We start from the raw sequence: 16,738 nt of genomic DNA on the forward strand, positions 1-16,738 counted from the left end.
GTGGAAACTAGTTGATTTTAATTTCATTAATTAATTAATTTATTAATTGTAAATAATTTTTTAGTCATAAATTATTCTACGTCATTTCCGACCGACTTTTGGCCAAATAAATCAAAAAATTGTATCATAAATTAATCAAGAACAATAAAAAAAATCGTGCCAATAATAAAAGTAATCGAAACGAGGCAGCTTTAATTATTACGTCTCACTCACACACTATACATCGGTTTAGAGTGTAAGTGAGACAGATTGATTAACGCCGCCATTTTCAAAGCGTTTTTTTATTGGCAAGAGTTAAGAAAGACAAGATTTATTTCTAAAAGTAGATGCATTTATTAAATTACTACAATTTCATACAATAGTATTTCATCATAGATACTAAAATTTAAAAAACAGTGTTTATTTTTTTATTTCTTTAATAAATAGGTATAACTTCAGAGCTTCGATAGCTCAACGGTTGAAGAGCGGACTAAACTCCGAAAGGTCGGCGGTTCAAACCCCACCCATTGCACTATTGTCGTACCCACTCCTGGCACAAGCTTTACGCTTAGTTGGAGGGGAAAGGGGAGTATTAGTCATGATTAGCATGGCTAATATTCTTTTATATAAAAAAACTGGTATCTGTGCTTTTTTTTAAAAGAAAAAGCTTCAACATAATAATTAATCAAACTAGTGTCCACTAAAATTGCTAAAATTCCTAACTTATCCGACTAGAAATCACTAAAATCACTAATTCTTCGTTGTAGGCGTCGCCATATTTAGTAGCCCCGTGTAACCCCTAAACTGATTGGTCATAAAGTCCCTATACATGGCCAACTGTCTTTGGTCCATTTGGCCAAGACTGCTGTATATATGCTGCATATATAAAGGGTCCATTAAAGGCGCCATAGGGACCTTCTGCAGTTCCATCATTTGCGCTAAATTTTGGTTTTTGAAAACATTTTGGAGCAAACTGTTCTGTAAACTCAAATCTTTGTTCTGAGTTTGCGTTGAACTACTCGGGGATTCTTCTTTAGCAATTTGATAACTAGGTACGACTATTGGGGGTTTTTTAGGGGACGGGGTTGGGAATGTTTTAGGGTAATCTTTGGGAGGGGTAGGCGTTTTGAGGGACGCAAATTTGCCGTTTGAAGACCGTTTTTGGGGGGGTTTTTTTGGTGGCGTTTGGGATTTCGGGTTGACCAATGTGATTTCTAGATTTGATACCACAGCTTTGCCGTCGAGGATTGTGTAGTTTTTGCTTAAGTTTTGGGGGTTTTGTGTTTTTGAAGGGGATGGGGTGGAATCGGATGGGATTCTGACGATTTCGACGGCTGGTTTTTGGGTTGCTTGGGTTTTGCATGTCAAGTCTAAAATATCTTGAGGGGTTGGAACAGGGGTGGTTATACTCCTTTGGGGTTTTATTGGGGTGCCTTGGAGGAGGTGCGGTGGGGGCATAAATGGGTCTTTGGGGTTGCCGTAAACGGTTTTTTCGGGTCCCGCGTTCCCGAAAGCGCTTGAAGCTTGAATGACTTTGGGTGCTTGGACCCCGTTTGGGTAATTTGGAATGATGTTGTACATTTGGAACATTTGTGCTTGGCTTAAGATCTGATGTTGTACTGCTGGGTTGAGGATTATGGGGCTAGGGTTGATGAGTGGGGTGATGGGGTTGGCGAGTTGGGGCCACACGGGGCCTGGGGGGACCGCTGTCACTTCGAGGCCCCTTTCCTTGAGGATTTCCAGCTTTTTCTTCTTGATTCCTTGTGGGCTCTCGGGGTATTCGTCCAGGTCTATGATTTCTGGGCTCTTTGGTTGGTAAGGTACCTGGGGACAAAAAGTAGTTGTAGAACTGACGGGTACAGATGGTGAAGTGAAGAATAGAATATATTTTTATTCAATTCAAGTTAACTTTTAAAGGTGCTTTTGAATCGTCAAAATAATTTACCACTGGTTCGGAATACCGTTCCTACCGAGAAGAACCAGCAAGAAACACGGCGGTTGCTCTTTTCAAAGATTAGATATGCCATATATAAAAGTAATTGAAGTCCCGCGCATTGGTGGAGCGAGCTGCAGGTCAAATCCACGCACTTTTATCATTTACATAATCTTCAATATTTAAAAAAAAAGATTTTTTAAACTTGTGTAAAGGCAAGTCCAAAGATAATTATGCTAGCTCTACGATCTCACCAGATGGTAAGTGATATAAGTGATGGTGGGGGTGTTACCTCGACGATGTCGTCGTCGCTGGTGGCGGGCGGCGGCGGGTGGTGGATGCCGAAGTTGGTGATGGTGGTGGTGGGCCCAGCGCTGGGCGTGGACACGGGGGTGGTGGCGGCCGACAGCGTGGGGGAGGACGACGCCGAGTCCGAGCGGGGAGGGGGGACCGGCGCTGTGGACAAAAAGTCATTATTATTAGTACCTACATACTTATTTTTTATAGCCTCAATAGCTCAACCGGTAAAGGAGTGGACTGAAAACCGAAAGGTCGACGGTTCAAACCCCGCCCGTTGCACTATTGTCGTACCTACTCCTAGCACAAGCCTGACGCTTAGTTGGAGAGGAAAGGGGAATATTAGTCATTTAACATGGCTAATATTCTATTAAAAAAAAAAAAACATTTTATTTTTATTTTTTAGGATTCCGTAGTGAAATTGATTTTCTGTGTAAGTTGCTCGGTGTGCGTTAACATTGTGCTATATTTATATTTATGAACTCGGAATTTTTTCTCTTTCATTTGATATCCCACTTGATACAATAGCAAAAAAAAAAAAATTTGGAGACCCTAACTTTTTTGGATGTAGCATCCGTCAGGTGGATTTTTGTCGTATAAAATGTAGCCTATGTCACCCAGACCAATAACAAAGCCACTGACACCGATTCATCAAAATCGGCGCAGTAGTTTAGGCGCTACGGTGGAACACACATCAATACAAACCTACGCAGACTGCTAAAATCATAATCCTTCCTTTTGGGTTTGCCGTAATCAGGCAATAAGCGTATCTAATATTATAAACTAGCTGATGCCCGCGACTTCGCGTGGATATAGGTTTTTTAAAATCCCGCGGGAATCACAGATTTTTACAGGATAAAAAGTAGCCTATGTCTTAACCCAGGGTATATTGTAGCTCCGTTCTAAATTTCAGCCAAAACAATCCAGTAGTTTTTGCGCGAAAGAGTAACAAACATACACACACACACATGCATACACACAAACGTTCTCCTTTATAATATTACTAGCTGACGCCCGCGACTTCGTCCGCGTGGATTTAGGTTTTTCGAAATCCCGTGGGAACTCTTTGGTTTTCCGGGATAAAAAGTAGCCTATGTGCTAATCCAGGATATTATCTATCTCCATTCCGAATTTCAGCCAAATCCGTCCAGCAGTTTTTGCGTGAAGGAGTAACAAACATACACACACACACACACACACACACACACACATACAAACTTTCTCCTTTATAATATTATAGTGTGATAGTGTGATGGCACGTAATGGGTACGTACGGGTTTGTCTGGCAGTCATCGGTCGCGTGGGCTTCACTCGGACGGCACGCAGGGAGCTCCGCCCCGCCGGACGAGACTTCTGTCAACAATATTGCATATTATTGTAAATTGAACAGTTGAAAAGAGCAACCGCCGAGTTTCTTGCCGGTTCTTCTCGGTAGGAACGGCATTCCGAACCAGTGGTAAATTATTTTGACGATTCAAAAGCACTTGTAAAAGTTTATTTGAATAAAAATATATTCTATTCTATTCTAAAATATATTATTCTTAGATTCTTACGCTACGCATATTATATAATTTATTTTTCACACCACTCGCTCGAACAAAAATTTTTAGTTATCAACTATCTCGCTTCGACGTATGATGGTGTCCGTCTCACACGCGCGAATTAAATTTTCTATCTCGCTTTGATGAGTGATGGCGTCTCTCTCTTTCACAAACCATAGATTAAAGAATATTGAAAATTTCCTTCAAAAATCAAAACTTATCTGCGAAACCTTGTGCGAAACGTTATATTATGGTGTTATTGAAATAAATTATTTATTTAACTTGAAATTAAAATGTCGAGTGATGACGATGATGGCAGCAATAATCTAACTCCAGAAACTATTAAAAGTGTTCAAAAGTGCTCAAAGTGTAATAAACGATTTGCTCCCACATATTTCTAAAGACAGATAGGTAGGTACCTATATAAGCATACGAAGATATTGATTTTGATTTTGATTGCGAGGTGTGAAAAGCAGAGTATGCAACATGGGGATAATGCTGTCTTAGTCTTTGGCATCCCTAAACCCCGCGCTTCACTCAGGATTCTAGATATAACACCCTCGCTACGCTCGGGAGTTACTCTAAAATCCCTCGTTCGCTTGGGATTTATCCAGGTGCCCGTGACGTAAGACATTACATTATCCCCATGTTGCATAATCTACTATTATTTACCTGTCATTAATCTTCTATGGCTATAACATTATAACATTTTTACCTGTTGTAATAATATAAAATAACTATATTAAAATGTATCATGTAATTTTTGAATGCAAAACTATTGGAATACAATAATAATATTATGTATTTTTCATATTCTTCAATAATACATATTTTAAATGTTTTTTTTTACCTATCACAAGATGCTATATTAAATTCTGCTTACCTGTTCAGCGTTATTGGTGCCATTTGTGTGTCCGTTAGTGTATTTATCTCCCAAAGAAGATAAACTCGACAGACTGTCAGTCGACTGACTGTGAGAGAGATGCTGCAGAAATCTGGTGTCTGAATTACCTGCGGAGATTAATGAATAGTTATATTGATTATATCATTTATTCAAAGTACGTACCATTGTAGGTTTCCGTACCTCAAAAGAAAATAAAGGAAACCTTATAGGATTACATCGTTGTCTGCCTGTCTATCTGTCGTGTCTGTCAAGAAAACCTATAGGATACTTTCCGTCGACCTAGAATCATGAAAGGCAGGTAGGTATGTCTTATAGCACAAGTAAAGGAATAAATCCGAAAACTGTGAATTTGTGGTTATATCACAAAAAAAAATTAAAATGTCAATTTACAAAGTAAGATAACTATACCAAGTGGGGTTTCATATGAAAGGGCTTTACCTGTACATTCTAAAACGGATTTTTATTTACTTCTATGCATAACATTTTTTGATTTATCATGCAAAATGTCGGAAAAAATACCAGAGTACGGAACACTCGATGCGCGAGACTGACTCGCACTTGGCCCGGTTTTCATATTTTATTACTTATTTATTTTTTGATAGGGCATTAGAAAAACACATTCTGTCTAAATTTCAACTCTCTACCTATTACGGTTTATGAGATATAGCCCACTGACAGACAAACGGGCTTAGTAATAGGGTCCCTTGGCATGTTTCTGATACAGAACCCAAAAACCATTAAGTAATCAAAACACAAACTTACCTAAATGCAATTTTTGGGCCAGCTCATTCAAGAACCTGCTATTCCCTTCACTCATATGCTTCGCCTCTACACTCTTGCTAGAATCCATCAATTTCTGCTTAGTCAGTTCAGACATTAAGGCTGTGTTCTCTTCGAATATTTTTACGACATTTTCCTTCAAACTCGGCTCAATTAGTTTTTCTACGGGTTTCACGAAAATCTTCACAGCCTTCTCTTCTACTTTGGGTGGTAGAGAATCTAGGAATTCTCTGTTTAGTTCTTCAGCAGGTTTTGACGTGATATTCAGTTCTTCCTTCAATAGTTCTCCAGTTTCGTTGTCTAGGATTAGTTTTTCTTGCTTCTTCGGTGAAGGTGTTCTCAGCCTTTTCTCTGGCAGTTCTTTTGGTTTGTCTATGTCTCGTATTGGCGAGTCTGTGACGTCTATCGTGTCTATGGTCTTTGGTTCGGTTAGCTTTCCGTTGGGCAGTTTGGGGAATTTTCTGCCGTTCCACCTTTCGTGGTGTTCGAACTGTAGGAGGTATCTGAGAAAAGATTTTGTATATTTTTATAATTCTCTTGTAATAATTATCCTTACTTAATATTATAAATGCGAAATGCTATGTCTGTCTGTCTGTCTGTAAGCTTTTCACGGCCCAACAGATTGACTGATTTTGATGAAAGGTACAAAGTTAGCTTGTGTCACGGAAATTGACATAGGCAACTTTTTATCCCGGAAAATTCATCCACGGGATTTAAACAAATCTAAATCCACGCAGAAGTCGCGCCGTATCATCTAGTAGAAGATGGGCAGATCTTTATAAGGGCTTTTTGGACTGCAAACCTTACGTCGTTGACATTCCATCTACACTACGAAACGTTTTGCGTCTTCATTCCTCATACGCATGGCTAAGGTTTGGAATACTCTTCCGCGATCTGTGTTTCCTACCAATTACAATCCGGGTATCTTTAAAACAAGAGTAAATAAGCACCTTCTAGGTAAACGCGTCCCATCTTAGACCACATCATCACTTTCCATCAGGTGTGATTGTGGTCAAGCGCTTACCTATAGTGAATAAAAAAAAAAACCAAAACCCTGCGGCTGTACAGAGGGACCTGTACAGCCGCAGGGTCATAGGATGCATTCAAAGGTACTTGGTAAAAGTTTTACTGAACATGAAAATGTTTTGATCTATTTTGTTATACGTAAAGATGTACAATAAAGAATATTTTACTTTACTTTACTTTTATTTATTTAAGTACCTCTCATACAACCGCCGCACTTTGGAAGCCTTCTCGTTATAGTTTCGTCTCCAGAACTGCCCGCGGCACGCCGCCTCATAGCCTCCCACCGACACCGCCGCCACGTATAGACTTCGCAACGACACTGGAACAAGGGAAATGAAAATGAAAAACTCGCCTCGATAGCTCAACGGTTGAGGAGCGGACTGAACTCCGAAAGGTCGGCGGTTCAAACCCCACCCGTTGCACTATTGTCGTACCCACTCCTGTGTGCCTAGTAGGAGATTTTTAACCTATTCGATCGCGTAAAAGTTAACTGCGTTTTGTATGGAATTGAAACAGCGCCATCTTCTTGTCACTAGATGGCGCTGTTTCAATTCCATATCGAATGGGTTAAAAATCTCCCACTAGGCACACAGGCACAAGCTTTACGCTTAGTTGGAGGGGAAAGGGGAGTATAAGTCATGATTGGCATGGCTAATATTCTTTTATATAAAAACAAAAAAAACTGTTACATGCGAGTTTTGTAGTGTCCTCGCCGCTAAACTAGGACAGACCGTATCAGTGCCAGTGCCTTCATGTGCTTATTACAGATCTTTGTCCAGCAGTAGGCGTCTTTGTCCAGCAGTGGGCGTGGGCGATAGACTCACCGTTTTTGACGCTATGCGATATCTTCAGTGTTTGACCCTTCCTTGTGAAGAAGTCTTTCAGCTGCTGCTCGAAAGCTTTGTCCTTCGCTACTTCCTCCGGCTTCTTCTCCACTTCTTCCTCTTCTTCGCTCTGCTTCTCTGGTCCATTTCGGAGGGAGAGCCTTCTTGGAGTCTGTAAGGGGAAAAGTATAGATCATTTTTAACCCCCGACCCAAAGAGGGGTTTTATAAGATTGACGTGTGTATCTGTGTATCTGTCTGTGGCATCGTAGTTCCTAAACTAATGAACCGATTTTAATTTAGTTTTTTTATTTGAAAGGTGGCTTGTCGAGAGTGTTCTTAGCTATAATCCAAGAAAATCAGTTCAGCCGTTTGAAAGTTATCAGCTCTTTTCTAGTTACTGTAACCTTCAGATGTCAAGAGTGTTATAAATTTTTAATTTACACTTGTTAGTTCTAGAGGTTTTTTTAGTGTTTATGGTACGCGAAGGGTGTCAACGAACCCTATCAAGAAGCCTCCGTTGCCCGTGCGTCTGTTTGTCAGCGGACTGTATCTCATGAAGCTTAATAGGTAGAGTTGAAATTTTCACAGAGTGTGTACATCTATTGCCTCTATCATCATCCCCATTATTCCGAATCTATGACCCGAGCGTAGCGAGCGCAATATTTTGGCTTACCTTAGTCTCAGGAGTATTTCTCGCCTCGCTGTCGCTTGACCGCGAGTCCGGCGAGCGCGAGCGAGACCGCGAGCGCGGCGCGCGCCTCCGCCGACCGCGCGGTCTGCCCTTCAGTTTAGGAGCTAGGTGGTTACACACAAACTCGTGCCCTTCTAACTCCGGGTACTCGAATGTGTCCTGAAAAGAGAAGAGGTGTAACTTATAAAGAAAGACCTATAGCACACATTCCATTCCACCAGCCTGTATGCATCAACTACGCTGCAGGAGGATCTCGAGGATCGTTCGAGTTATTCCTTGAGGTTCCCTCGAGTGAGTTGGAGTCACGAGCTTTCGAGCTTTAGAATATGGGTGAATGTGTCTTTCGTCAAAATCGGTTAGACAAATGGGTGGTAAAAAGCTAGCAAACAAAGAGACAGACACACTTTCGCATCAATAGCTGTATGGATCTTTTTCGATTTCACCAGCCTGTATGCGTCAACGGTTGCTGCAGGAGTGCCAATTTCGAGGATCGTTCGAGTTATACCTTGAGGTTCCCTCGAGTGAGTTGGAGTCGAGGAGCTTTCGAGGTTGCAACTTAGAATATGGGTGAATGTGTCTTTCGTCAAAATCGGTTAGAGATGGGTGGTGAAAAGCTAGCAAACAAAGAGACAGACACACTTTCGCATAAATAGCTGTATGGATCTTTTTCGATTCCACCAGCCTGTATGCGTCCACTGCTGGACATATGCCTTTCCCACGGTCCTCCTCTGAGCGGGTGGCTCATCCACCCGCTCCCCGCCACCTTCTTCAGGTCGCCGATCCAGTGGGCTGGAGGTCGTCCCTCACTGCGCTTGCCGGTACGCGGTCTCCACTCCAGAACATGTCTGGCCCATCGGCCGTCGGTGATGACAGACATGACCTGCCCATCGCCACTTCAGCTTACTAATCCTTTGAGCTATGTCGGTCCTACTTACAACTGATAGAGAAGGACCTGTGGCTTTTACTTTAATTGTTTAAAATTTAAGGGTGTCTGGCATGGGGTTGCGCGATACCAGAGTAAACTAGAGTGAGGGAACTCTCGGATATGTCAAATACTAGGCTACCTTACCATACCTTACAGTACAATATCCTAGTGTTCTTAGTGGGCGCGGCGTAGCCTCCCAGCGCGGCCACCAGCGAGTCCCGAAGCCAGTCCGCCTGTATGCCCTCCAGCCGCGCCAGCAGGGCCCGGTAGCGGCAGTAGCGAGGGTACGAGAACACCACCACTCCTGGCGCTTCCACGTCCACAGCTGGGAAGGTGAAGGAGGAACCAGGACATACCTTACAGTACAATATCCTAGTGTTCTTAGTGGGCGCGGCGTAGCCTCCCAGCGCGGCCACCAGCGAGTCCCGAAGCCAGTCCGCCTGTATGCCCTCCAGCCGCGCCAGCAGGGCCCGGTAGCGGCAGTAGCGAGGGTACGAGAACACCACCACTCCTGGCGCTTCCACGTCCACCGCTGGGAAGGGATACAAGAAATTAAGCTACAACTGGTTCTTCATCTAGCGGTATGATCAGGAGTCGTTTAGTTTTATTTTGCAGACCCTAATTAGTGAACCCCTATATCTAGGGGTCACTGCATTTTAGTAGGGGTCGTTTAATTTGACTCACAAAATCCGCTCTTTACTCAGTCAACATCGCTTACCTGAAATCAGAAGGTTTCGATCGACCCGTAAATCTAGGAGTCTCTGAATTTCCACAGAGTTCATTTAGTACTTGTAGGGGTGGCTTGATTTTAGCAGTGGTACGCTCCGAGTAACCCAATATTAAATAATCGATACTAAATAAATAATTAATTGTAAGCGACTCCTGAATCTAGGGGGCGCTGAATTTTCATAGGATTTATTGAGTTTGATTAACTGCTCTCGGTAAACGCTGCTGACTCCAAATTAGTAGATTTAAAGCGACCCCTAAATGTAGGGGTCGCTGGATTTTTGCAGGGGTTGTGTATGACTCACAGATGGCGCTCTTCTCGCGGTCGACATCGCTGAAGTCGAGCCTGGTGTGGTGCAGCGGCGCGGTGGGCTGGGGCTCCGCTGGCGGCGCGCAGGCCCCCCGCCACACGGCGCGCAGGCCCCAGCGCCAGCCGGCGCCCGAACATACCCAGCTCAGCAGGTCCTCCGCTCGGAGTACCACTTTGTCGTTGATGGCTAGGACTTCGTCCTGGAACCAAAGAAAATACTTAAGTTAGATCACAGATAGATAAAGAGAAACACAACAGAAGAACAGATAGAGATAGAGAAGAGAACAGATAGAGAAAGTTTGTAAGTTTGTTTGCAGGAAGTAATCTCTGGAACTACTGAACCGATTTTGAAAATTCTTCCACCAGTAGAAAGCTACGTTATTTCTAAGTGACATAGGCTATATTTTATTTACAGAAAAATCAGAGATCCCTAGAAAATTGTAAGTCCCTACAAGGCACCTATGTCCAGCTGTGGACGACCATCAGTTGATAATGATGGTGCTGGGATGAAAGATTAGTTAGTCCTCAGTAGTGGGCCGGTGAAGGGTTGAGAATTGAGATGATGATTATAAAGTAAACAATAGTACTACATCATTAAGTACAATAATATAGTAATACATATAGTATATTATGCTCATACTGAATTATTAGTAAGTGGGAATAAATCCGGTCGATTCGTGCCATCTTAGCGGAATGGGGCAGGGGAGACGCAGGGGCGGACTCAGTTCGGATTTCATAGGTATTTATATGATAAATCTACGCTAGGTATTCATATTGATATATTTATTTTAAAGCTAAAGTGTGCAAATACAGGGGTCTAGGCTCCGAATATGACTTTGTCCCATTCGGTGTCGAGACCCTTAGTCCGTGGGGTCCTAGCGCTATAAGCCTTTTTAGGGAAATATCAAAAAGGTTAGTCGACATCACAGGAGACCGAGAGGTGGCAGCTACCTCGGACAAAGAATTAGTCTAGCCATTCAAAGGGGGAACGCTGCCAGTATCTTCGGAACCTTACCTAAAGGGACTTCCTTTAATAATTTATTTTAGTTATTATATTATATTTTTTAAGGTTTTTAGTTTTAGGTTCATTATTTCAATAATTATTATTTAGTTATTTAGTTTAGTTGCTTAGTTTATTAATTATTTTATTATTTATTATATTATTTATTTAGTCAATAAAATCCTAACATTTATTTTATCTTATTAGGGTTCCATACCCAAAGCTTGCTCCAGCATCCGGGGCTGCAATTGGTTGTATAGTACAGTATGGCATATTATTGTAAATTGAACAGTTGAAAAGAGCAACCGCCAAGTTTCTTTCTGGTTCTTCTAGGCATTCCGAACCAGTGGTAGATTATTTTGACGATTCAAAAGCACTTGTATAAATTTAATTGAATAAAAATATTTTGAATTTGAAAGGGTAAAAACGGAATCCTATTAATGTCACTCTGTCTGCTGTCTGTTTGTCTGTCTGTCCGTCTGACTGTCTGTGTGCCCGATTCCCGGCAGGAGAAATTTGTAATTTTTAATTTCTAAATTCTCTCTCTCTCTCTCTCTCTGATCTGGTCTGGTGGGAGGCTTCGGCCGTGGCTAGTTATCACCCTACCGGCAAAGCCGTGCCGCCAAGCGATTTAGCGTTCCGGTACGATGCCGTGTAGAAACCAAAGGGGTATGGGTTTAATAAAAACTGCCATACCCCTTCCAGGTTAGCCCACTTCTATCTTAGACCGCATCATCACACCATCAGGTGAGATTGCAGTCAAGGACTAACTTGTATCTGAATACATATGTTTTAAACTCTCGTAGCTTTAGTTTTAAGTTTACGTAATTAATTATCATTACTATACCCATTTGGCCTTCTTTTTATATAGTTTAAAATGTAAAATTATAATAATTGTACCGCTGTTGTTTACAAATAAAGGAATAAAATATTATCTTGCAAATCTAAAAGCCGATTCACACGCGCGCACGTACACGTGACACTTGCTTGTGACGCGCGTGAATCCGTAGACATAACTGCACGCATTACGTCTACGCGAACGTTCACGCCACGCAAGCGGTATGCCATGTCTCATACAGTTCCATACATTACAACGCAATGGTACGGGCTACGTCTACGCTTACGCGACGCATACGCGGCCTGTGTGGCCGGCGCCTAACAATTCTGACTATCACAAGGTGTGCAATAGTACCTATTTTTAACCCCCGACCCAAAAAGAGGGGTGTTATAAGTTTGACGTGTGTGTCTGTGTATCTGTCTGTGGCATCGTAGCTCCTAAACTAATGAACCGATTTTAATTTAGTTTTTTTTGTTTGAAAGGTGCCTTGATCGAGAGTGTTCTTAGCTATAATAGAAGAAAATCGGTTCAGCCGTTTGAAAGTTATCAGCTCTTTTCTAAATACTGTAACCTTCACTTGTCGGGGGTGTTATAAATTTTTAATTTACACTTGTGAATAAATGATTTTGAGTTTGAATAAAAATACTAATAAATCTTCCAAGTCCGTCCCTGTCCCACTCTAAACGAAGGGGCGAACTAAAATTGCTTTCAAATAAGTAACCACCTCGCGGCGCTATTCTGTGACCAAGCGATGTCGTTTCCATATCGTTTGGAAACTATTTTAGTTTTTTTCCCCAATTTTTTTATTATGGAAAATATTACAAGAACTTATAGCATGAGGCACCATGGGTAAGTTTTAGTCCGTTAAATAATTTTATTCTTAGTTTTTATAAGTACTTAGAGCTAACTGAAAAACTAAGAATAAAATTATTTAGTGTACATAACTTTAAAATTTATGTTAAAAAAATCTAAATACAGATAGGATCCTCTCTTTGTCTCCTCTACCTTGTCCTCTAGGACTCTACCTTGTCCAGCCCGGCTAGCATGGGCAGTAGATAAAAATTATATCCCCGATTATATCCACTGATGTCATAGAAATCAGTGGATATAATCGGGGATATAATTTTTATCTACTGCCCATGCTAGCCGGGCTGATTTCTGCCTCTGCCACGCTCTTGATTAATTTATATGTCCTTCCCTGATATATAAGATAGATATATAGATAACTTTATTGCACACAAAAGATGAAATAACATAGACAAAACAAAGAAACTAAAAACTAAAAACAATTGTATGCAAAGGCAGCCTTATTGCTCAGATGTTTACAAGGCAACCTTTGATGAAAGGAGAAATAAACTATCCCTGCACTCGTCAAAACGGTAAACAGATGGGCCGTGAAAAGTTAGCATACAGACAGATAGACAGGCAGACACATTTTCGCATTTATATTATTATGGATGTATGTATTTAGTTTTAGTCGTTTTCAGCAATAGGTATTAACAGTTAGTTTCCAGAATAAGTCATCCAATTTATACTGGCGTTCCGAGAACGCTGAAAAGTAATTCTACCTCGTAAGCTCGCTATATACAAACACTGGTTGTTTGTCTGTTTGATTGTTTTTGTTTTTTTTTTTTCGAAATTATGTCAAAGTAACAAAAACTTCACAAATAAATCAAAATACAATCCGCACCTGGCCAGCGTGACGGACAATGGCCTAAAGCCCTAAACCCTTCTCATTACGAGAGGGAAATCTATGATCAGTAGTGGGCCGGCAATGGGTTGATTATTAGCAAAGATTATTAGAATGAACGAAACAGTTCTAAATATAAGAAATATTCCAAGACTAGATGATGCCCGCGACTTCGTCTGCGTGGATTTAGGTGTTTTTAAATTACCTTGGAAACTCTTTGATTTTTTGGGACTTCGAAATAGGAGGTTCATAAAAAACAAACTAATTAGGTACTTAAGTAATAGGTTAATAGGGTTCCGTACCTCAAAAGGAAAAAGGAACCCTTATAAGATCACTTCGTTGTCTGTCTGTCTGGCTGTCGTGTTGGATTGTCGTCCGGGATTTTTAAAGATTTAACCACGAAGGCAAAGTCGCTGGAACGAGTAATAGCTATATAATCACACTAATATTATAAAGGAGAATGTTTGTATGTGTGTGTGTGTGTGTGTGTGTTTGTTACTCCTTCACGCAAAAACTATTGGACGGATTGGGCTGAAATTTAAAGTGGAGATAGATTATACCCTGGATTAGCACATAGGCTACTTTTTATCCCGAAAAATCAAAGAATTCCCACGGGAATTTTAAAAAACCTACATCCACGCGAACGAAGTCGCAGGCATCAGCTAGTTAATGATAATTACTTATTTATTTAAACCATATACATGTCGTTATCTAGGTAATACCTAATCTACTGTATGTTTAACTAGATTTTTCCCACGGCTTCGTCTGCGTGGATTTTGGTTTTTACACTCTATGTAGGTTTCTTGACAGACACGACAGACGGACAGACACTTTCTGTCTGTCTGTCTGTCGTGTCTGTCAAGTCAACAAAGTGATCCTATAACAGCTCCTTTTTTCCTTTTGAGGTACGGAACCCTATCAACCTTTTAAGTACCTAATTAGTTTGTTTTTTGTGAACTTCCTATTTCGAAGTCGGTTAAAAATTGTCATTATAAACAAACGGACAAACCCTAATCTCTTTATATACCTACGTAACGCCATTACGCACACATTGCCGTGAGCGTATCTACATACATACATACATATGAATCATGTTTGTGTGCAAACAAGGTGACTGTATACAGTGTGTTTGTATCTATATTTAATAGTAATCATTTTGGTTAGTAGCTTGGTAGCCTCGATAGCTCAACGGTTGAGGAGCGGACGGAATTCCGAAAGGTCGGCGGTTCAAACCCCACCCGTTGCACTATTGTCGTACCCACTCCTGGCACAAGCTTTACGCTTAATTGGAGGGGAAAGGGGAGTATTAGTCATGATTAATAGCATGGCTAATATTCTTTAAAAAAATTATTACTCGTCTACGGCAAAGCCTAAAGGAAGGGTTATGATTTCAGCAGTCTATATGTAGGTTTGTATTTGTGTGTTACACCGTAGCGCCCAAACTACGATGAATGAAGTGTCGCTATTATGGTCTGGGTGGTGACATAGGCTACATTTTATGCGAGAATAATCTACCTGATTGTTAAATCCAAGAACACGGGTCTTCAAAAATGATTTTTTTGCTCTTGTAATTCGAGTGGATATCAAATGAAAGAGGAAAAAATTCTGAGTTCATTAATATAAAAAAATTTGGATTCCAACTCCTCGACCCTGATGCTGCAGGGGATCTGACCAATTCACGCGGGCGAAGCTGCGGGCATCATCTGGTCTTCTTATATTTGGTTTTAATTTAATTTATGTAGGCATTAAATAATAATTAATAATAATAATATATAACAATTGCGAACACGCTGTATACACGCACGCACACAAGCGCAAACAGAATTGATAGGAACGATCTATTCGGTGCAACAACCCTGCACTAGGGTGAGTACACAATGGAGGCGAAATATTATCATTTTTGTATGTTTATCAATCCCAGTGTAACTCCTAAACTACTTATCGCTTATTAACCGACCTACAGGCAGTCTACATTTTAAAGGTCCTAAATGCAATGTCCCAAGTCCGCAAACCTTGGTTTGAGCTCGCGCACCGAGGGTTCCGTACTCGGGTATTTTTTCGAGCATTTTATACGATAAATCAAAAACTATTATGCATAAAAATAAATAAAAATCTGTTTTAGAATGTACAGGTAGAGCCCTTTCGTATGATACTCTGCTTGGTACCTACTACCTATAGTTATCTTACTTTGAAAGTCGAAAATACCAATAATTTTTTCATAATACTTTTTTTTTTTTTGTGATGTAACCACAAATTCACGGTTTTCGGATTTTTTCCTTTACTTGTGCTATAAGACCTACTTACTTGCCCATGCTTTAACGGGAAGTACCCTACAGGTTTTCTTGACAGACACGACAGACGGACAAACAGACAGACATACAAACAACAAAGTGGTCCTATAAGGGCTCCGTTTTTCCTATTGAGGTACTGAACCCTAAAAACTGCGAAAACATCTAATTTATGCGTCAGATAAAGTTTATTTGGCAGCCGTAAAGAGGCCCTTAGTGTAAAATTAAAATATTTTAATACATATAACACTTCCCTTTCATTCGTAATCGGTAAAGCGATTAAGATGTTTAGCCATCCAACCGGACTTTAATGAACATTAAACTCGCTAAAGAATCTATTAACATAATTATGTTTAATATTTGTTTTATGTATTAATGTATTAATAAATTAGATATCTGGGTCGCATCTTGCCTATCATTTATATTTTTTATGCCTGCCGTGGGATTCTTTCACGAAAACGTTTAAGTAATGTTAATTGCTTCCTCAATATCCAGAATCCGTACATTTGAATTTATGATTACATTACAAAAATAAAAACCGGCCAAGTGTGAGTCGGGCCTCGCTCATGGAAATCATGTTTAAGGTTTATGAAATATTTCTTTTCCAAGCTACAACATCGCAATAAACCGTGAAAGAAACCCCCAAAAAATGTTCGTTTGTTTTGGTGACAACTTAAAAACTATTTTATGAATCGTTGTTTTCAGTATTTAACCCCCGACCCAAAAAGAAGGGTGTTATAAATTTGACGTGTGTATCTGTGTATCTGTATATCTGTCAGTGGCATCGTAGCTCCTAAACTAATGAACCGATTTTAATTTAGTTTTTTTTTTTTGTTTGAAAGGTGGCTTGATCGAGAGTGTTCTTAGCTATAATCCAAGAAAATCGGTTCAGCCGTTTGAAAGTTATCAGGTCTTTTCTAGTTACAGTAACCTTCACTTGTCGGGGGTGTTATAAATTTTTAATTTACACTTGTTATTGTTTAA

The 16,738-nt window shown here is 40.5% G+C and overlaps 1 protein-coding gene across 3 annotated transcripts in view; it reads right to left on the reverse strand.

Moving 5' to 3' along the window:
* Positions 1-554: 554 nt before the first annotated feature.
* The window catches only part of LOC123878785 (AT-rich interactive domain-containing protein 5B-like), a 70,051-nt gene continuing 53,867 nt past the window's right edge, over positions 555-16,738 (reverse strand). The window contains exons 4-13 of one of the 3 annotated variants that reach the window (XM_045926109.1): positions 9,934-10,138; positions 9,052-9,227; positions 7,960-8,136; positions 7,285-7,456; positions 6,656-6,779; positions 5,417-5,937; positions 4,634-4,761; positions 3,484-3,559; positions 2,205-2,368; positions 555-1,803 (exon numbers count right to left, since the gene is read on the reverse strand). In XM_045926109.1, coding sequence (XP_045782065.1) covers positions 730-1,803; positions 2,205-2,368; positions 3,484-3,559; positions 4,634-4,761; positions 5,417-5,937; positions 6,656-6,779; positions 7,285-7,456; positions 7,960-8,136; positions 9,052-9,227; positions 9,934-10,138 — 2,817 coding nt within the window. In that variant the 3' untranslated portion in view covers positions 555-729. Of the gene's footprint in view, positions 1,804-2,204; positions 2,369-3,483; positions 3,563-4,633; positions 4,762-5,416; positions 5,938-6,655; positions 6,780-7,284; positions 7,457-7,959; positions 8,137-9,051; positions 9,228-9,258; positions 9,435-9,933; positions 10,139-16,738 lie in introns of all 3 variants that reach the window. The other 2 variants (XM_045926108.1, XM_045926107.1) reach the window with 2 other exon arrangements.

The sequence above is a fragment of the Maniola jurtina genome, chromosome 26 (genome assembly GCF_905333055.1).
Source record: "Maniola jurtina chromosome 26, ilManJurt1.1, whole genome shotgun sequence".
NCBI classification, from domain to species: domain Eukaryota; kingdom Metazoa; phylum Arthropoda; class Insecta; order Lepidoptera; family Nymphalidae; genus Maniola; species Maniola jurtina.